Here is a 19,410-nt window from a genome sequence, read left to right on the forward strand (position 1 = left end):
GAGATCCAGAAGTTGTGGATTGTAGTTGATAAAATACTTCCTGTGGGTTTTCTTAGTATCTTTCACCCCAAAATGTTTCACAAACCCTGGTTTAGCTTCAAGGTCTCCTGGAGAATAGATTTTCCTCTGCTTTATAAGAGGGAAGGATACAGCCCAGGACATGTGATTCATTTCATGGGGTCAGGGGCAGGCCTGGAGGGAGAGCTCAGCAACAGCCCCAAGGTCTGACTGACACCTGAACTGGCTACAGTTCAGACACTATGTGATTATTTGGGCCGTCTCAGAAACCAGCTGTGATCTGCTGGAGTTTTTTAAACTATTTTCCAAAATTCCCACACTCTGGGCAGGAGGTTCCAGAATTCCCTCCCCACAGTCTGTTGCCCTGGTTTGAGCTCTGTGTGAAGACCAGGGTGTTTCAGGGCAGACTGGCAGGGCTTTACAAGCTGTTGTGTTCCCCTTCTCACCCTGAAGGCTCATTGCTGCAATTAAAGACTGGAGTTTCAAAACAAAATGTGAAAATAGCCCCAGAGTCTGAGGTGCTGCTCCCTCCCTTCCCTGATCCCAGCTCGCTGCCACTGGAACCAGCCCCATGTGAGGCACATGCTGGGGGTTCTCCCTTCTTGTTAACACTTCCCTCTGCTCCTTGTAGGATTATTGGAATTCCTCACCCCTCTCCCATCTTCCAGGAGCCCCTTGGGAAGAGAGTGATTAAATATTGATCAGTGGCAGAGCTGTCAGCTTGCGGGGCTGTGTGAGGTCTGTGCCCTCAGAACAAGGGCGCAGTGTGAGCAGCATTCCAGCTGCCCTGGGAGGGGATCTGGCCCTGCAGTGCCAGCTGGGCTGCTGTCTTCCAAAGAGACTAATTCCTTCCCAGAGATGATTTTAAAACTGCATCCTAGAGCCCTTCCCTGCCATGGCTCCTGGCTGTTTGTCCCTCCAGTTCCCTATGACTCACTTAACACCAAAGCTTTTCACTGGAAGAGATGGGAATGCACACAGTTATTCACCTGGTCCCTGTCTTTAGCAAGAAATTCCTGCCTTGAGGGGCTGTGTAGGAAGAAGATGCTCCATGCTATCACCACCATGCTGTTTAATTTACCTGCCATCTACACAGCTCCTTGGGAATGCCTTTTCCCTGGGGTGAGGAGCTTTCCCAGGCAGGGCAGGGGGATGCTGAGGCTCCTGTCCACAGCAGGGGCAGGGAGAGCAGACCTGGCTGGGAACAGGGCCAGGGTTCCAACCTTTCCCCCACTGCTGGGTGCAGGCTGGAGTACAAGGATGGAAACAAGCCAGACAGACTCTCTTTATTCACTTCTTAGCCTTCAATGAGATGACAGGGCCACGACAGTTGCATGCAGGGGCCTTTGTGGTAATGGATGAAGTGTTGGGCATTCAAGTGTTCCCTGCACTCTTCTAGGCATAAAGTTCATCCTGCCTCCTTCATCCCACCCTGTCCCAGTGCCTCCTGCTCCAGTTTGTGGTTGGTGTTGGTGTTCACTCCCTCCACGAGCTGCAGAGGATGAGGAGGGCAGGCTGGGCTGCAGAACAGCCCCACTCCGTGCTCCCCCGGCTGGAGCTGGGGCTGGTGGGGGAGTCCGAGGCAGGATGGGGCTCAGGGGATGGGCTTTGACCGCCTGGAGAAGTCACCTCCCACTTGTGGGGGTGGGAACAAACACTGCGGTGTCTCCTGGTGAAGACTCAAGGCTTTGCAAGCACAGGGATCACATCAGTTACTTGCACGTGGAGGAGAATGAGGTTTCATGGCTTGTTTTTGGGCCGGGGTGGAGGAGGAGTGAGAGTACGTGGTCCCTTTGCACGCTGGCTGTGGCAGAAAGGGAGCTGGGTTGTTCTGGCTGCTCTCCCAGCCCTGGCTCTCCGTGCCAGCATAAGCAGAACCCGAAGTGTGAGGATCAGCACCTTTCCAGGCACATCTGCAGGTAGGAAATCCACCTTCTGCTTCACAGCATCGTCTCCATCTCCTTGTTGGGCTTGGGCTGGCACTGGGTCAGCTCTGTCGAGTCCACCGTGTGCTCGCCCCGGGCTCTGTGGCTCAGCTCCTCCGCGGGGCAGGGCAGGCGGGGCCGGGCCGGCAGCAGCAGCCCCCGGGTGCCCCCTGCTCCCCGCCCTGCCAGGCTGGTGCTGCAGCTTTGGGGGGCCTGGCAGCCCCTCCCGGTACAGCAGCAGCTCCCGGGGCGTGCCTGCTGCCCCAGGTGCAGCGCCAGGAGCCGCCGCAAATGAGCCTTCTTGATTTCAGCCTGCACCTGGGAGAGCAGAGGGGGCTGCTGTGCCCGGACACAGCAAAACAGCCTTGCCTTACCTTGCCCTTTTCCCTCCCTTTCCCTTCTCCTTTCCCTTCTTTCCCTCCAAATCCTACTGAGAGGGATGGATGTGAGCTTTTTGCTGTGGCTCTGAGCTTTTTGCTGTGCCAGTTTGCCTCCCCTGACTCTAAAGGGGCTGGAACAGGGAGCTTAGCTCCTCACTCTTCCCACTTACCTCCCCATTGCAAAAGCAGTAGATAAAAGCCACAAAGAAACCCTGCCAAGAGACCAAAAGAGGTGGAGTTTGAGGTGCCTGAGCCTCCCTGGATGAATGCCCCTCAATGCTGGGAGTGTCAGCCCACCTGGGAGGAGTTGAAGAGCATCTCATAGTGCATCTGGATCTGCCACAGGAGCCCGGAGACCTCGGTGTAGGGCATGGCCATGAACACCACGTAGTGGACTCCAAAAAGTGGCATCAGCACCAGCGTGGACTTGAGCAGCTTCCTGAAAGGAGAGACCTCAGAGCCATTCCCCAGGGCCTGCAGGGCAGCCCCACAGTGGCCAGGCTGGAGGTGGGAGCAGGAAGAGCTCAGAACTCCAGAGCCAGCCTTCAATCCAGCAGAGCTGCCAGAGGAGCTGGCTGCCACTATCCTGCCACCCTTCCTCACTCCTCCAGCCCTTCCCACACCTCTGCTCCTCCTCCACGACCTCGGGGAGTCATCCTGGCTGAACAGGCTGTGGTGCTGCCAGCACTTGCCTGTACTGCTGCCGGGGGTCCAGCTTGCCCGTGGTGGTCTCCCAGAGCTTGGAGGCCAACACCCGGACGATGTTGAGGAAGAGGAAGAAGTTCCCCTGCCAAGAGACACCCACTGTGAGCTGGGGTCTGCCCAAGGAGCCCTTGAGGCCACAGACCTTGGGTGAGGTGCAGGCAGGGACACGGCAGTGATGCTGTGGTCAGAGCAGGAGGGACCAGAGCCCCTGGATCCCTCTGGGCTCTCCCTGGGTGCTGGAGTGGCTGGGCCATCCTGGCTGAACAGGCAGGACACGAGGCTGTGGTGCTGCCAGCACTTGCCTGTACTGCTGCCGGGGGTCCAGCTTGCCCGTGGTGGTCTCCCAGAGCTTGGAGGCCAACACCCGGACGATGTTGAGGAAGAGGAAGAAGTTCACCTGCCAAGAGACACCCACTGTGAGCTGGGGTCTGCCCAAGGAGCCCTTGAGGCCACAGACCTTGGGTGAGGTGCAGGCAGGGACACGGCAGTGATGCTGTGGTCAGACAGGAGGGACCAGAGCCCCTGGATCCCTCTGGGCTCTCCCTGGGTGCTGGAGTGGCTGGGACAAAACTCCAGCAACCACAGGTGAGCAGCTCTGCTCTCTATCAATCCTCTTTCCTCAAAAGGAATTGGGAGGTTCATGCACAGGATTCTTACCACAACTGCAGCCAGGATGGGGACCTGATAAATCCACTTCATGTTCCCAGCACTGAGGTCCCAGCACCTGAGAAGACCAGTACAGAAACTCCTTGGAGAAACCTGACACCACTGGGAAGGATGGTTCCCTGTACCCCCAACCACCCCAGTACCCCCAACTCCCACTCTCCACCCCCTTGCTGGGCTTTGTGTAAATCTTGAGCTGTAGCTCCAAGCAATTGTAACCATCATGGTGGGGCAAAGCAGATTTAAATGAGCATTAAGTTCCTGAGGGCTCCTTGGCCACCTCCTCCCAAACTCCTGCTGTTCCTATGATGACCTTTCAGCTTTTAAAATGCCTCACTCCAGAATGTGCCCTTTAGCATCCATCTCTGTGCTGTTTATTGATCAATTTATGCTGCAAACCCACATCCACCATCCTCCCAACGCAGAACAAAACCACCATAGCTCTGCATTACTGACAATTCTATGAACAAGCCTTGAATGTCTGTTCCATGCTGTTGTTCTTTTTGGAAAATTTTCATTTCCAAAAAGCTCTGGTGCCCACAGATACTTTGCTGGCATTTGCAGGCACTCTTCCCAAAGGCCCTGGCAAAGGTGGGTGTACATACTGTGTGTCTGCCAGCGAGGCCCTGACGCTGGCCCAGATGGACACAAACACAGCAGGGAGACCTAGAAGGGCAGGGACAGAGAGAGGAGCAGGGTTGGAGCAGCACCTTTGCAGATCCAGCCAGTTCCTGCATCCCACTGCCCTTCCCTGGGCACTTGGCCAATGCCAGAGCTCCTGGCTGGGGCTGGGGTCTGTGCTCACCCCAGCCGATGATGATGAGCACCCACAGGTAGTTCTTGTTGGAGAGGAAGGCCATGAAGATCAGGCTGTGCAGGTAGAGACCTTCCACCAGGATCCAGTAGTGGTTGGTGGCCAGAAAATAGAGGAAGAGAGTCACCACCACCTTGCAGCCAGCCTGTGGGAGATGCCTGTGTCAGGCTGGTCCCCAAAAGCAAAACCTGGTGGCTTTTGCTTTCTGGTCACCAAAACCCAGCTGTGCCCCATGTTCTCCTTGCAGATACCTGCATCTCCTCTGGGATATTCCAGCATCTCCTTCCCACAGGACAGGTATTCCCAGTGCACAGGCCAAGGTGCTCTGTGGCTCTGGTCTCTAGTGTGGCACCAGGACAGGGAGGAGCTGAGCAGAGCCAAAGGTGGACCTTCATCCCCTCCCCTTGAGCAGCACAGCCCCAGCCTGGGAGGATCCCAAGCACATCCCATTGCATTAGGGGTCCTAAATCCCCCTTTCCCCCCATCCACCACTTGCCAGGTGTCCCCGTTGCCCTGGCAGGGGACCCCCAAGGTCCTCGCGCGTCCTGTCGGCGTCGCTGGGCGCCGTGCCCGAGTAGAGCACCATGTCCTTCAGGAAGATGCTGAGGGCCCGGCAGATGAAGGAGGTGAAGAGGTGCACGTGGATGTAATTCCGTGTGCAGTGCAGGCGTCTGTGGAGAAGGGAAGTGGCACCAACCAACCCCAGCTGCCCAACCAACTCACCACAGCTGGGCTCAGGGAATGGGGGCTCTCAGGGTGGGCTCTGGGGTGTCTGGGCACAGCAACCAGATCTGGGAGCAAGTGGGGTGTGCACACTGTCCAGGAGCAGGGTGGAGAGATCAGGAGCTGGTCACACTGGGGATGACTGGGGCTTTGGGAAATTGGCTGATGTTTGTGTTGGGTCTGGGGTTGTTCCCATTCCTTTGGGGGCTGGCCCCTCCCCAGGCTCGTGTGCATGGAGAATGGGATGGATTCCTGTTCTCCCACATAAGGGGGGCTTTGGCCTCTCCTTACTTGAAGTAGGAGAGGATGCAGACAGCAACGATGAGGGAGGCCAGGGAGATGGAGTAGCCCACGGTGTACATGAGGTGCAGGCGGTCAAACACCTCCTGGAAGAGAAGGCCAGAGCTCCACCTCCCTGCCAGAGCACAGGGGGAGCAGGGCTGGTGTGAGGAGCAGAGAGGGAAGAGCCCCTGCCCCCAGCTTCATCCTCCCCTGGCCCCCCTCCACACCCCTTTCCCAGCACCTTTGACAAACAAGGTCACCTTCTGGTGGCTCCGGCTCTCGGAGGAGAAGAGCAGGGCACATTCTGTGTAGTTGGCCCAGGTCTTGTTGATGCTGAGAGCCATGGCCCAGGTCCCATAGGCACTGCAGTACCTGTAGGCGTGACCTGGGGACAGCAACGAGCACTGTGGCAGCAGAAGGACCCAGACTTGTCCCTGCTCCGTGGATTGTCACCAGGGTGAGGTCACTCTCTGTCCAGACTTGCCTTTGTGGTTGAAGTCGTAGATGTAGTCGGGGCAAGGCACTGACACCTCCTGGCTGGGGGAGCCCCTTGGCCAGCAGATGATCCCATCCCACTCTGGAGGGCAGCTGGGGTCTGGCCAAAGAGCAAAGACACATCTCACATCTCCAGTCAGGGCCTCAGCACAACCTCTGGCTTCCTCAGGTGTGTGCTGGACCAGGGGGAGGAAAATGCTGCCACAGATCCCCTGGGCTGCAGAGAGGGAGGAGCTGCAGGAGGCCAGGGAAGGGGACACATCCCACCTCTTCCAGATGGGGCAAGGCCCCTCCACAGCTCTCGTTTGTGGTGTACATGGAGCTGTCTGGAAAATGCTGGAGCCAGTGCTGGCTGCACCCAGAGCATGGATGGTGCCATGAGCTCCACAAAGCCCTGGGAGCTGGGTGTCCTCAGCCCCATCCCACCCCAACAGAGAGGACAGCATTCCCACAGTGTAACCAGCCCCACCAGGGATGGCTCACCCAAGCACAGGGGAGGGACAATACCTTTGATCTTCTCCAGCTGGGCCTTTATGTCCCTGTGACACTTTTCCTTGGCCTCCACCAGGAGATAGATCTGCTCTTCTTTGGTGAGAACATCATCGGGATCAACCTGCCCAGACCAAACCCAAGTGACAACCCCTTGGCTCAAGTCATGGCATGGCTATGCTCTCCCAACCCTCTCCAGGAGAGTCAGGTTTGGGTGGCTTTGGGTAGATTCAACAACACGGGGAAGAAAAATGCTCTTCCTGCATTCCTGCTCTCATTTTTCCCTCTTCCAAGGCTGATGCTGACTCCAAGCCCCTTCCTGCCCTCTCCATGGTCATTTCTGCTCACGGTTTTGTGCAGAAATCAGTGGCCTGTTGGGCTCCTGCCCCAGCTCCCTGTCACCCACCACCAGCAGTGCTGGGTATCTCTGTTGCCCGTGCTGAGCTCTCCAGGCCAGGTCTGGCAACCCCTGGGTAAAGTGCCCAACCAGGGTTCAGCAAAGCAGCCACTGCCCAGTGCCCAGACAGTGAACCCACAGCAGCTTCAGCCTCCCCATCACACCACACACGCAAATGTCTTTGGGGGTGTTTTGGGCTAAGATGCTTGAAGGATTTTATAGCCAGGATGAGGACACAGCTTTGGAAGTGAACAGGAGCTGGGATGCAGAAGGGTCACTTTCCCCAGACTGCCTCCAGTGAGCACAGCCAAATCTGACCCCAGAGAGGAGATCCAGGACTCCCATCCATGCTCTTCCCCAAAGAAGGGGGCAGAAAGGGGCTGGTCAGAGATGTGGGGCAGGAGTGGGATCCTGGGGGTGCATCAGCAGGGTGGGGGCCTGGCTGTGGGGGTCTTACTGGCTGTGCCCAGCTCTGCCCTCCAGCCCCTCCTGCACTGCTCGTAATCCGCCCGCTCTGCTCCCCCGACGCCTCCCAGGCGCTGAACCCTGCCCTGGATGTGCCCCAGAAATGGAAAAGCCATCACGCTGCAGTGCCCCCATGGCTGCTGCAAAGCTTTTAGCAGGAGTGGAGATGCTCTCCCGTCCTGCCCAGCAGCTCTGCAGAGCGGGACGTGAGGCGGGAGCACAGCCAGCCCTGCCCGGGCCAGTGGCACAACATTAAAGCCAGGAGAGGACCAGAGGAGCCCCGGGGCCACGCAGACTTACCAGAGCCCACGCCGAGCTCAGCAGGCAGCAGCAGAGGAGAGTCACAACAGAGCCAGATGCCTCCATGGTGCCACCGTGTCACTCAGATGGGGACTGCAGGGACCAGAATCGCTGCCAGTGGTGGAGAGGGCTGGCGTGTTCAGCAGGACAGAGCATCTTCTGGGAGCACCTTCCTGGCTGCCAGCCCCCCTGAGGTGAGGTGGCAGTGGGGGCACAGCCCGTCCCCAGGAGATCAGGGCTGGGCGAGCTCCCTGTGCCTGTGGGATCCCTATAGGGATCTGCTCACAGGCTCTCCAGGCAGGGGGCTTTCTCCCCCCACCATGCTTGATCCTATTCTCTCTTTGTGTCTTGCCTGCTTTAAGCAGCTCCGGGAGCGTGTGCAAACAATTCCTGTTCGGATGGGGATGGCAGAGGTTTATTGGCTTAGCCCAAGGTGCTAAAATCCTCTTCATTCAAGGCAGATTCCTCTTCTCTTTTCAGAAACTTCTCTCACTGCTCGGTGGCTCATTTTTCAGCTGTCACAGCATTCCCCCACTGCCCCCATGCTCCTAAGTCCCTTCTAGCCCCAGACTGGTCCCAGGTAGCCGGAGGAAGGTGGGGAAAATCCCAGTGAGGTGGCTGGAGGCAGGGAGGCAGAGGGTGCAAGCACGTGAGCAGCACCTCGAGCTGATGCTCCTGCGATGGGATGTCTTTCACATAGACGCCAGTTTAACCCTTTTCCTTCTCCAGGGGCTGGGATGTGTTTTGGGGAGATGTGCTGGGGTCTGTCCTGCTCTCCCAGGCACCCGCAGTGACCTCAGGGCATGTCTGCATTCGGTGTCCTTGGGAGAGGGGCTGGAGGCTCCATCCTGGGGCAGGGGGGTGGAGGGAGCAGCCACCCAGATGGGGTCCCACATCATCACTGGGCATCAGGACAGAGCTGGTCCCACTGCAGCTGTCACCATCCCTGGTCACCTGCATGCCCCTGGCATGGCCCCAGGGCTGTCCCCTGCCTTTCAGGGTCATGCTGATGCCCAGCTTGCTCCCACCACCCAGCCAGTTCCAGCACCCTGTGACCCCCCAGCAGCCTGAGCGTCCCCCTGGGGAAATGGGGCACAGAGAGGGGAGGCCTCTTTCCCCAGGCAGGTTGTCATTAGTGGGATGAGGCTGGAATTCAACAGCCCAGTGCCAAATCCCTGGAACAGCAGCTCCCAGCCTGGGCCCCTCCCCTGGCTCATATAATCCATGTCCAGACACAGCTCTTGCTGCCTCTGTGAGTGCCCCAGTCCTGCACGGAGCAGCAGAGCCCCCGGAGCCTTCCTTGGGGTTTTCCTGGCAAGGCAGCTCATTCTGGTCCCAACCCTGAGCCCTGTGACTTTGTGACAAGGGTCAGAGTCCTGCTGGGCTCCTGGGGGAGGGGAGGCCAAGGGAACACCACAAATCCCGAGGACAGGCTCAGGAGGGGCTGCTGCTCCTGCTGATGGAATCAGACAGCAAAACAAGCCCCACGGTGGCCATCAGCTGGAAATCAAGGAGGGACTGGGGACATTGTCTGCAGCTGCCTGTGTCCACTGCCCAGGCCATGGCGTGGGTGTGACACCAGCTCTGCCAGAGGCTCCTCGGGATGCTGCACGAGCACAGAGGGCGAGCAAGGGACAAACAGTCAGACTGCGCCATGAACGATTTCTGAAGGCTCTGCTGGGTCTAATTTCTGACCCAGAAGCTGCTGGGGAGTGAAGATGGAGTTAAGATGAGGCTATTTTGGAGTTGATGGATGCTGAGGGGGTGGCAGCTCAGGGGCAATTTAATTCCCTTGATTTCCCAGGCGACACCTGACCCAGGCTCCGAGTTCAAACTTAGCAAAACATGTTGAGTTTTTTTGCTAAATGACTCATTATATTCTAGAGAGCTCTGGAAAGCAATGATTGCAAATGACACCCATCCAGCCCCCTCGGCCTCCCAGTCTCTGCTAGCAATGAGGAGATGATGGCACACAGATAATTCCCAGCAGTTTGTGGCTGCTCCCTCCTCCAGAATGACCCCTGTAACTCTTCCTTTGTCCTGGTGCCCCACACATCTTGTCTAAGTTGATGGTTTAGAATGCCTCAGTAAAACCCTCAAGCCCCATATTCTGGGATGCTGAACTTCAATGAGTTCTGTGCCTTTGTGAGTCCTCAGCTGGGAGAGGAGGGTGAGAGCAGGAGCACCTCCCACCAGAGCCTGCCCAGCACCTGGAGAGGAGCCAAATGCAGACTCCATCTGCCCTGCAGGTTTTAGAGGTGCTTCAGATAGGTGGTGCAAAGCTGAGAAATATTTTCACTGATGAATTCAGTTGTGGCTTTGGCCATCATTTTCATTTCCTCATTAGCCACCCTGAGGGAGGTGAGCACCTACACTGGTCTTTTCCAGGGCTCAAACTCAGCCCTTGGGGGAGACTGGGACAAAGCAGACCCTGAGCACGAGGCCAAGGGAGTGCTCAGAGAGTTGTGAGCTCCTTTGAAGCAGCACTTTGTGAATCCTGGTCTCAGCAGGGCTCTGCAGTGCTGGCCCTCGCAGCCTGCCCGCCGGCAGGCGCGTTTCGCCGTGGTATCGTGGCAGGTTTAGCAGCCATCCTGTTGCTATTTTCTTGCCTGGCCCCCATGGCCATTCGCGTTTAGGTTTCAGTGATCACTTAGCAAGCAGCCCCCATGCAGCCCACCCGGTGCAGGTGCTGGAGGGGGACATGTTCCCCCTTGTACAGCTGGGGAGGGGGCGGCTGGTGGCTCCGTGGAGCCAGGAGCCGATGACAATGGGCAATTGTCAAATTGGGGCCCCTCTCGTTTGAGTTTTCTTCCTTTTATAGTAAGTAGCAGTTGCTCCAGCAGCTGGCCTGCCTCTCCAGGGTGAGCACTGGGCTCTGTATAAAAGGGAAGGAGCAGCCTTTGCCTTTCATCCCTCCGTTCTCCTCCCTCGCTGGGCGGCAGGACTCATCCCGCACCTCCGCAAACCCCGGCGCGATGCCGCTCAAGAAACCCGACCCGAGGAAGGAAGCGGCCAAAGCAGCTCCAGGCTCGGAGCCTGCCTTCGACCCCAAGAGCGTGAAGGTGAGTGAGGAATGAAGACACGTCACTGTCTTTCTCCGTGCCTGTCATCAGCCAGGCGATGCAAAGCGCTCTGCGAATGGCATTAGCCAGGCGGGCAGCCAGCCTTGGGAGGGGAAAATTTTCCGATTGTGTGGATGCAGCAGGCTGGGAGGGATGCTGTCCTCAGTGGGGAGATGTCTCAGTGCTGCCCACCCAGCCCTGCCCAGCACCCACTGGAGGGAAGCAGGATGCTGCTCCCAGAGCTGCAGCTGCAGAATCAAACCCCCAGCTCCTGCTGAGACCCCGTGTCAGAGCCTCAGGAGCAATAAAACCCTTCTCTGCCACCCACTGTCTCCATCCTAAAGTATTTTGTTGCCTGTGTTGCTTCCTCCACATAAGAGCATCCTTTATCCAACAGCTCCACAACAGGAACTCACTTTTTCCATGATTCCTCAGCATACTCACACTTTTAAGCCATAGCTGTGGCAGGAGAGTTATTAAGAGCAGACTCAGCATGGAGGCTGTTTAATCACTTGAACTTGGGATCAGGCCCTAAAATAACATCCTTTCCACCCAAAGTAGTCCTGACTGTGGTCTGAGCACCCCTCCTGCCTACCCACCCCGCTGCTGCCAGCTGTGCTCTCCACAGGGATGTCAGAAGGCAGAAGCAGTCGGGGACACAGCACAGCCAGACATGGGACAGGGCATGGATACACCTCCCTGCCCCGAGCCTGGGGAGGGAGAGGTGCAGAGGGGAGAGTTCCTTGGCTCCCTCCAGCAGCAGTCCACATCTCATGCCCAGCTTTGCTTCCTTCTCTTTACAGATTGAATTCACGGCAGAGCAGATTGAAGGTAAGTGCCGAGTTCAGCTTCTCTCAGAGATGGCTTTAGAAATGGGGAATCCTTTTTCCTGCTAGTTTTCACCACAGACATAAGAGCTGAGGCCACACACATTAATTCACCTCCTGGGGGAAAGGCCAGCAGGATCCAGAGCCTGGCAGGGAAAAGGTACTTTTCATCCATGGTGTGAGATGCAGCCTGGGTCAAAGCCAGGGTGTCTGGTGGGAGGAACAGCCTCTGGCGACACAGGGACAGCCCCAGAGAGTGGAGATCTGAGTGGAAAAGGGGATAAGTATGGATGTCCTGCAGCAGAGCCAGCTGCTGAGAGTGCAGGGATCCATCAGGTCACCCAGCCAGCTCTGCAGAGGTGACAAAACCTGCTGGAGCAGCCAAGCGACTCATCTAAGCAGCCTGGCAAACCCCAGCTCGCATTGCGCAAGCTCACTCGGGGCTGCAAGGCATTCCGAGGGCACAACGTGCACGTGTCTGTCCCTTCCCTGCCTGCCAGGCACGACGGGCTTCCCCGGAGAGGGAATGGGGCCACTGCGAGCTCTTCTTCCCCGGAGAGGGAATGGGGCCACTGCGAGCTCTTCTTCCCTGGAGAGGGAATGGGGCCACTGCGAGCTCTTCTTCCCTGCAGAGTTCAGAGAAGCCTTCGGGCTGTTTGACCGGACGCCGGCGGGGACGATGCAGATCAGCTACGGACAGTGCGGGGACGTCCTCCGGGCGCTGGGCCACAACCCCACCAACGCTGAGGTCCTCAAGGTGCTGGGCAAGCCCAAGCCAGAAGGTGACAGCAAGCTGGGGACAGGGTGGGACAAGCAATTCCTGTGCTCCCTGTCAGCCAGTAGAGGGTTACATTCTCTGTAGGAAGAACCCTGGAAGGTGAAGGAAATTATGCAGACAGGCTTCATTCCTGTGTAATTCCTTCACTCCCCTTCCCTGTACAGTGGATGATGACATATGGGATAGGCAGTCCTCACACAGGAATGGTGGCAAGTGATGCTTAGCAGACTTTACCCTGAACTGGTGCAAACTGGTATAACCAGACCAGTCCCAGTGTGACCACATTACTATGGTGACAGATGACCCACCTGATGGTTTAGTTTTGAGCTGGTATCAGGGGTCTCTGTGCAGCCCCCTGAAGTTAATACTTCATCCCTCATATGGATCTTCCCATCTCAAGTCTAATACAATAATTCTGTCTCCTCACTGGGCTTCTCCCCTGCACTCTGATGGAAAAGAGACCAAGAGAGTTAATCAGGAGACCCTCAGAGGCTGAATTCAGCCCCGTGAGGGTTCATCTCTGACCCCATCTCCTCCTCTTCCAGAAATGCACACCAAGATGCTGGACTTTGAGACCTTCCTCCCCATCCTGCAGCACTTCACCCGCAACAAGGAGCAGGGCACCTTCGAGGACTTTGTGGAAGGGCTGCGTGTCTTCGACAAGGAGGGCAACGGGATGGTCATGGGGGCCGAGCTGCGCCATGTGCTGGTCACGCTGGGTACGGCTGCCCCGGGGGGAGCAAGGCATGGCCCCCAGATCTTTCTGGGCAAGTGGCTGCTCTCACATATCAGAGGTTCTTTTCACTCTGCTGCTCACAAGCTCTTTTAGGGGTCATTAGTCCTGAATGTGTGGCCATTTTCCACCCCTGCTTCATGCATGAGCCAGGCGAGACTCCAGGACAGCCTCAGTAATCAGACAACTGTTGCAATGTGCTCCTCTCTCCACCATCTCCCACCAGCATTCCTCAGTAGTGGCACGCAGCTCTTCTCTAATCCCCTTCTCCTCCCTCTGGTGTCTCTGGTTATCTGGAAGAAGGGCAGGTCCTGTCAGGGTGAAAACCCTTCCCCTCACCTCTCCATCCTCCCGTTCCAGGAGAGAAGATGACAGAAAGCGAGGTGGAGCAGCTCATGGCAGGGCAGGAAGATGCCAATGGCTGTATCAACTATGAAGGTAAGGGCAGGAGATTCCCATCGGGGCCACCTCAGACACGGCTCTCTTGTCTTAGGGTGCAAAATGCATCCTCTGAAAGGGCTCTGCTTGGACTTGGTGTTCTTAATGGTCTTTTCTAACCTTAATGATTCCATGATTCTATGACACTGGAAGGGAGGACCAGCCTCCAAAGCCTTTCCAAAAAAGCACTGAGACTTGTCAGCCGGGGTGGGAACAAGGTGGTTGTGCCAGTGATTTCCAGGAAAAGCAGCTGAAGGCAGCATGTTTCCAAGGAGTTCAGGGCTGTTTTATCCACAGTTTTGGCACTGTTTTGTTGCAATCTATTGAAAATAAACAAAGCCAGCATCTTTCCCAGCAGAGGCTAATTGGGAACATTTGGAGACCTGGATCACTTGCTGCTCCAAGAGGGTGAAAATTTGGAATAGGAGGTGGTTAAATTTAGGAAGCCCTAAAATTGGAGAGCAGTGAGGAAAAGAGGGGACCCAGTTCCCTTGGCCTCAGAAAAATGGGGATAATGGTACTGGCTCATCTCCAAGGGTTGGCATCACTGTGACCACGTTGGGGATGGCATGCAAAAAGTGGGAAAAGAAAGAGGAATATTAATCCTGGCACAGCATCCCCTTCATCCCTGGGGGGTCTGGGCTGGGGGTCCCCCCTGCTGCCTCTCCACCTGCTCCTCCCAGCTCAAAGCATGTCCTGACCCCTCCTGCTCTCATTTCTCCTCAGCTTTTGTCAAGCACATCATGTCTGGCTGAAACGAGAAACTTCAGGTGAGTTCAGTGGCGTCTCCTGCTGCTCACTCCAAAATTGGAAATCCTGCAAGTAACAGCCAGGGGCAGGGAAGCCAAATCCCAAACCTGCAGTGGATTAATGCCACAGGAATGATGCCAACTCTGAAGGCACAAAAGTTGTGTTGATGATAAGGAATTTCACTTGTAACTCCTGCCAATTAAAATTTATCAGGACAGCATCCCAGCTGTGATGGTCATTTGTGGTCTGGGTCATTGGGTGGAGTCTCTGCTTGGAAAAAAAGAGGTGGTTGATGGTGCCACGTTTTCTAACCTGCCAGAAGCTGAGGGGGTCAACAGCAGCCAGTGGAAATCAGTATTTTTAAATCTGCATCAGTGAATGACTCGATGCTAAGAAAATATTTAGTACATAGAGAGGAAATTTCTGAACTGAGAAATATTAACATTCCCATTAATGTTACAAAGAATAAGGAAAAAGTACCATGGATGTTTGTTAAACTTTTTCATGTTCCTTCAGATCTTCCTGAGGAAAACAGAGAAACATTGCTAAGGGGATGAGGTTTCTTTGAGGCTGAATTATCCCTCTAAAATCTACTCAATTGTAAAGAAAATCCAAATTGCTGCCTGGCCCCAGCTTCCCCGCCAGTTTCTTATGATTTCATTATCTATTTACCTTTTTAAACATTTCTCCTACCCCTCAGCTATGAAAAAGGAAGGAAGCCAGGGGAAAAAAAAAGAAGTAAAAATGACCTTCAGATAGTGCTAAACACACAAATTAAACATTTAAAAATCCCTCTCCTTCCAAAATCTCTTTAAACATCAGAAGGTTAAAACGCAGACAGACAGAAGTCTGAACTTTGAGTGTTCAGCATCCTTTTCATCTCATTTTAATCCATTTCTCCCTGGTTCCTGTTCATCAGCTCACAATATAGATGGTTGGGTGGCAAACGCTGACAGGAGATTTAATTCTTCACATAACTATTTGCATATAAAACTCTTTTTTAACTGGTGTTGAGTTATAGATTTTGACATTTTGGGTTCATCTGAGAAAGAATATTCTGAATACTCTCATCCCAGAGATTCTTTGCATTCAGACCTCTCCCACTTGTCTCCCAGGCTCTCAGAAATGCTTGAATCCACCTGAGCACCATGAAGAGCAAGATTCCTCCATGCATGTCCTTTCCCTGGGATGTTTTGCCTAAGCCATCGTTGGGCAGCACGTGTGTGTGCCTGAGCCTGGTACTCCGTGACACATCTGCAACTGGGTTTTAAACCTCAAGTTACTCTTTTCAGGTTTTCTCTGTGACATTTGTCTCATTAAATTTCATTCCTTCCTCCCTTAAATGGTTTGTCTGCCTTGGCTTGGGTCACCTTGACATGGTGGGTGGGGGAGACCCCTCGGTCTTCACCAGCTCTCAGGGTATTTCCATGGAGAGGGGGAAAAGGCAGGGGATGCAAAGGAAGAGTTCAGACCTGTAAGTGAGGATCCTTTGGCACTGGGCAGGAGCTGGGCTGCAGCCTGGTCACCTCTTGCTGATGCAGACCTGCAGCCAGGAGAGCACAAGGGGCAGGTCGCATCAAACACACACCCTTTGGTTTTGGGAGGTTCTTCATTTCCTCTCTGCCCTAAAACCAATCCTTTTCCAAAACTGTAGGCCATCCATTCTTCATCACACTGCCCCACAAGCATTCCCTCCAGGTCCAGGCTGAACAGCACTATGGAGCAAAGAGGGACCTGCTGGCCCTGCCACTCTGAGTGACCCACAGGCACTGCTCCTTCATCAATGCACTGCTTGTCCCAGTCAGGAAAGGCCCTTAAAAACCCCAAAACACCAGAAAAGCATGAAAAACATTCTTTGTTCTGTATCAATGAGACATCCAAAAATCTAGTTTTGAAGGTTTTCAGAAAACTGACTCCTGCTGAATCAGCAAGGGAGAAGAAAAATGGGGCAAGAACAGGTATTTCTGGGCCAGGTCCACCCTCATGGCATGGGGTGATGCCCCACGGGGTGTGGGTCGTGTCCTGGAGGGATGGAGCCCAGCCAGGATGGGCTCCTGGACGGTTCTCCTCCAGGCAGATGGTGTGTTCCAGCCAGGAGCTGTCTGGGGGCTGTGTGACACAAGCTGGTGACTCTCTCCCTCTTCCTACCTGCAAAGCAATCTTCAGAGCATCACCGCAAGCGGTGAATAATTCATGACACATAACTCAGCCTTCCCATCAGCAGAACACCTGGGAGCAGCAAACACTTCCCTTTGATTTGTTCCTTATTCCAATGTCCTGACTCTTTGACTAGAAATCGAAGGCACTTTGCTCTGATGTGTTGACTTCAGCTGCCACTCGCTCGTTCCTGTGCAGTGACTGAGCAACAGCTGCCTTCAATTCCCACTGTTTGATTCAACTGCTCATAAAAAGCAACATAAGCTGTTTGTTGATGCAAGATTAGATTTGAGCTCTTCTTTGTGCTATTCCTACAGCTTCCATGGGGCAGGATCCGGGCACCTCGTGTTTTTAATGTTCTATCTGTGCTTTAACCTCCTGGAGGACCGTGGTGACGGGGCCAGAAGGGACCCTGCTTGCTGCACACTCGCTCCAGGGTTTGTCCTTGTCACTGCTGTGGCACTGACTCCTGCAGCACAACGTGCTGTGGCAGAGAGGAACGGAGCAGAGGAGAGGTGGGGACCTGCCTCAGCTCACAGAGGAAATCCCCAGCAGGGTCTGGGCCCCTGGAGCTGTGACATCCCTGCTACAGCCACGATATTCCTGCTGTAGCCACGATATCCCTGCTGTGGCCACGATATTCCTGCTGTGGCCATGATATTCCTGCTGTGGCCACGATATTCCTGCTGTAGCCATGACATTCCTGCTGTAGCCACGATATTCCTGCTACAGCCACCATATTCCTGCTACAGCCATGATATTCCTGCTGTACCCATGATATTCCTGCTGTACCCATGATATCCCTGCTGTAGCCACGATATTCCTGCTGTAGCCATGATATTCCTGCTGTAGCCATGATATTCCTGCTGTAGCCACGATATTCCTGCTACAGCCATGATATTCCTGCTACAGCCATGATATTCCTGCTGTACCCATGATATTCCTGCTGTACCCATGATATCCCTGCTGTAGCCACGATATTCCTGCTGTAGCCATGATATTCCTGCTACAGCCATGATATTCCTGCTACAGCCACGATATTCCTGCTGTGGCCACGATATTCCTGCTGTGGCCACGATATTCCTGCTGTGGCCACGATATTCCTGCTACAGCCATGATATTCCTGCTGTAGCCACGACATTCCTGTACAGCCTCGAGATCCCTACCAACCTTGATATCTCTCCTAGCCGTGCTATTCCTGCTACAGCTGTGACATCCCTGCCCTGCAAGCCAAGGGCACAAGAGTGCCCTGAACTCCCACTCCTCTGTGCACAGCCTTGTGTTTGAGCCCTCAGCTTCCACGGTGAAAGGAGTAACACTAAATTAAAACCAAAGTGAGACCTGCAAAGAGACAGACAGAAAGCAAGCAGTGGGAGATGACAGAACTACAGGAAAATGGTTTTCCGTGGGAAATATCCAGCTTTGAAGCCCCCCTGAGGGAAGAGCCAGCCACACTTCACTTTAGGGACCTGTTGTGAATTTTTAAGATAAAGCAGAGCTGGTTTGTAGCAAAGCAGGTTGGAATGATGCACTTGAACAGGCACAGTATGTATGTCTGTACCTCTGCTTGTGCCTCCTTGCCTCTTCCCCTGGCAAGGCTGCCTCCCTCCCCCTCTGGAAAAGTTGAGGATTCCACAGAGAGAGCAGCTTTAGTCCCATGGACATTTCTAAAAGCATCTGTGGGTGCCAGAGAGTGACCCACAGGCAGAACTGCACTGGAGGACTGAGGAGCCTCTGTAAATCCAGATGTCCAAAGACAACAGCAAACACTGACCTTTTCCAGTTTGGATGCTTTACATGAATTCCAGGGGACTCTGAGGAGAGGCACAAGGAGCCCCCACGCTCCGGAGAGCCTGTATCTCCTCAGGCTGTGATAAGACACATTCTCATACCAAAGAAGGTCTGGATGTCAGTTCTGTGGCCCGGGGAATGGGAGAGACAGATGGAGCCAGCTTTCATCCCCAGGAGGAGTTATCTGCAGTGCACGAGATCAGGAGGAGGGTGAACATGGACTGTGCTCCTTCCTTGGACCACGTACACACACCACCATCATCACCATCAGTGAGGCCAAAGGCCTCCAGAGCAGGAGTCATGTTACTCACACCCTCCTTTTGTCTGGCAAAATGACTTGGATGGACCTGATTAGGAAACCAGGGGTCCATCCCGCTCTGCAGTTAAAATTTGCTATTTGTCTCAGGTGAAGGATTGAAGAAAGCTTTGCCTGCTCACACCCTGAACGCAAACACCCGCAGATTTGCTGCCAATTAACAAATTTCTAACTACACCTTTCAGAAGGCTCTGACCTTGGGGCCTGAGTGCAAGATGGAGCACAGAGTGTGTGTGTGCATCGGGGTGCTGTAACGGCTGATTCAGCAAGCCCACAGAAGGATTTGGAGACCTATTTATTGATAGGTCAGTACATTTAATAAATTGAGGTTTACTCGTGCATCTTTATTTCATTCTTTTGCCAAAGCTCTGTGTGCCAGATGTCGCACCTTCAAACACATCCAAGCTGTAACTGGCAAATTACCTGCCTTGTACTTACACCCTGGTAGGCCAGTTTTACTCCTGGATATGAGGACATCACGAGGAATTTCTTCATTTCTTCATTGTTAAACATTGGAAGGGGCTGTCGAGAGAGTCCCTATGCCCGGAGATGTCCAAGGACTGACTGGACGTGGCACTCAGTGCTCGACAAGGTGGTCACAGGTTGGACTCGATGATCTGGGAGGTCTTTCTCAACCCACATGATCCTGCGATTTTGTGGTTGAACCTATGTGGGGAGCACCTCAGCACGGACCCCTCAGGGACGGGGACAGGACCTGGCCCGTGCTGGCTCAGGACGCACTGGCGATGGCAGGAGGGAGCCCTCGAACCAGCACCCGACACACCTGGGGATGCCCAGAGCCCGTTGTGTGGCACCAAGAGCAAGTTCTGCACTCCACGGGCGCAAAAGCGCTCTGAGGGACGAGCCACAGGCCCCCTCACGCTCGTCCATCTCCGTCCTCG

The 19,410-nt window shown here is 54.7% G+C and overlaps 2 protein-coding genes across 3 annotated transcripts; one reads left to right on the top strand and one right to left on the bottom strand.

Annotated features, from left to right (window-relative positions):
- The first annotated feature begins 1,260 nt into the window (after positions 1-1,260).
- LOC120498210 (myosin light chain, embryonic) lies at positions 1,261-15,907 on the top strand. 2 transcript variants are annotated; one of them, XM_039700667.1, is made up of 8 exons: positions 1,265-1,937; positions 10,478-10,718; positions 11,522-11,549; positions 12,178-12,327; positions 12,869-13,042; positions 13,417-13,494; positions 14,221-14,264; positions 15,360-15,907. In XM_039700667.1, exons 2-7 carry the CDS (start codon positions 10,632-10,634, stop codon positions 14,247-14,249), a joined length of 546 nt encoding a protein of 181 aa, XP_039556601.1. In that variant the 5' UTR covers positions 1,265-1,937; positions 10,478-10,631; the 3' UTR covers positions 14,250-14,264; positions 15,360-15,907. The 2 variants fall into 2 exon arrangements, with proteins under 2 accessions (XP_039556602.1, XP_039556601.1); XM_039700668.1 differs by lacking the exon at positions 15,360-15,907 and having other exon boundaries at positions 1,261-1,937; positions 14,221-14,464.
- LOC120498211 (parathyroid hormone/parathyroid hormone-related peptide receptor-like) lies at positions 1,930-9,919 on the bottom strand. Its single transcript, XM_039700670.1, has 13 exons — positions 7,657-9,919; positions 6,513-6,618; positions 5,995-6,105; positions 5,771-5,895; positions 5,520-5,614; positions 5,002-5,176; positions 4,497-4,650; positions 4,297-4,357; positions 3,686-3,752; positions 3,327-3,425; positions 2,621-2,758; positions 2,494-2,535; positions 1,930-2,261 (listed from the first exon to the last, which is right to left on the bottom strand). Exons 1-13 carry the CDS (start codon positions 7,720-7,722, stop codon positions 1,959-1,961), a joined length of 1,542 nt encoding a protein of 513 aa, XP_039556604.1. The 5' UTR covers positions 7,723-9,919; the 3' UTR covers positions 1,930-1,958.
- Positions 15,908-19,410: the final 3,503 nt, after the last annotated feature.

This window comes from Passer montanus, unplaced genomic scaffold (assembly GCF_014805655.1).
Source record: "Passer montanus isolate IOZ18808 unplaced genomic scaffold, ASM1480565v1 scaffold142, whole genome shotgun sequence".
In the NCBI taxonomy this organism is placed as follows: domain Eukaryota; kingdom Metazoa; phylum Chordata; class Aves; order Passeriformes; family Passeridae; genus Passer; species Passer montanus.

Coding starts and splice junctions, on each gene's coding strand:
- LOC120498211 (XM_039700670.1), bottom strand. CDS start 7,722: ATGGAGGCATCTGGCTCTGTTGTGACTCTCCTCTGCTGCTGCCTGCTG. Junction 5,615..5,770: donor AGAGCCGGAGCCACCAGAAG/GTGACCTTGTTT, acceptor CTTCTCTTCCAG/GAGGTGTTTGACCGCCTGCA. Junction 4,651..5,001: donor CAGGGCAACGGGGACACCTG/GCAAGTGGTGGA, acceptor CATCTCCCACAG/GCTGGCTGCAAGGTGGTGGT.
- LOC120498210 (XM_039700668.1), top strand. CDS start 10,632: ATGCCGCTCAAGAAACCCGACCCGAGGAAGGAAGCGGCCAAAGCAGCT. Junction 10,719..11,521: donor TCGACCCCAAGAGCGTGAAG/GTGAGTGAGGAA, acceptor TTCTCTTTACAG/ATTGAATTCACGGCAGAGCA. Junction 12,328..12,868: donor GGGCAAGCCCAAGCCAGAAG/GTGACAGCAAGC, acceptor CTCCTCTTCCAG/AAATGCACACCAAGATGCTG.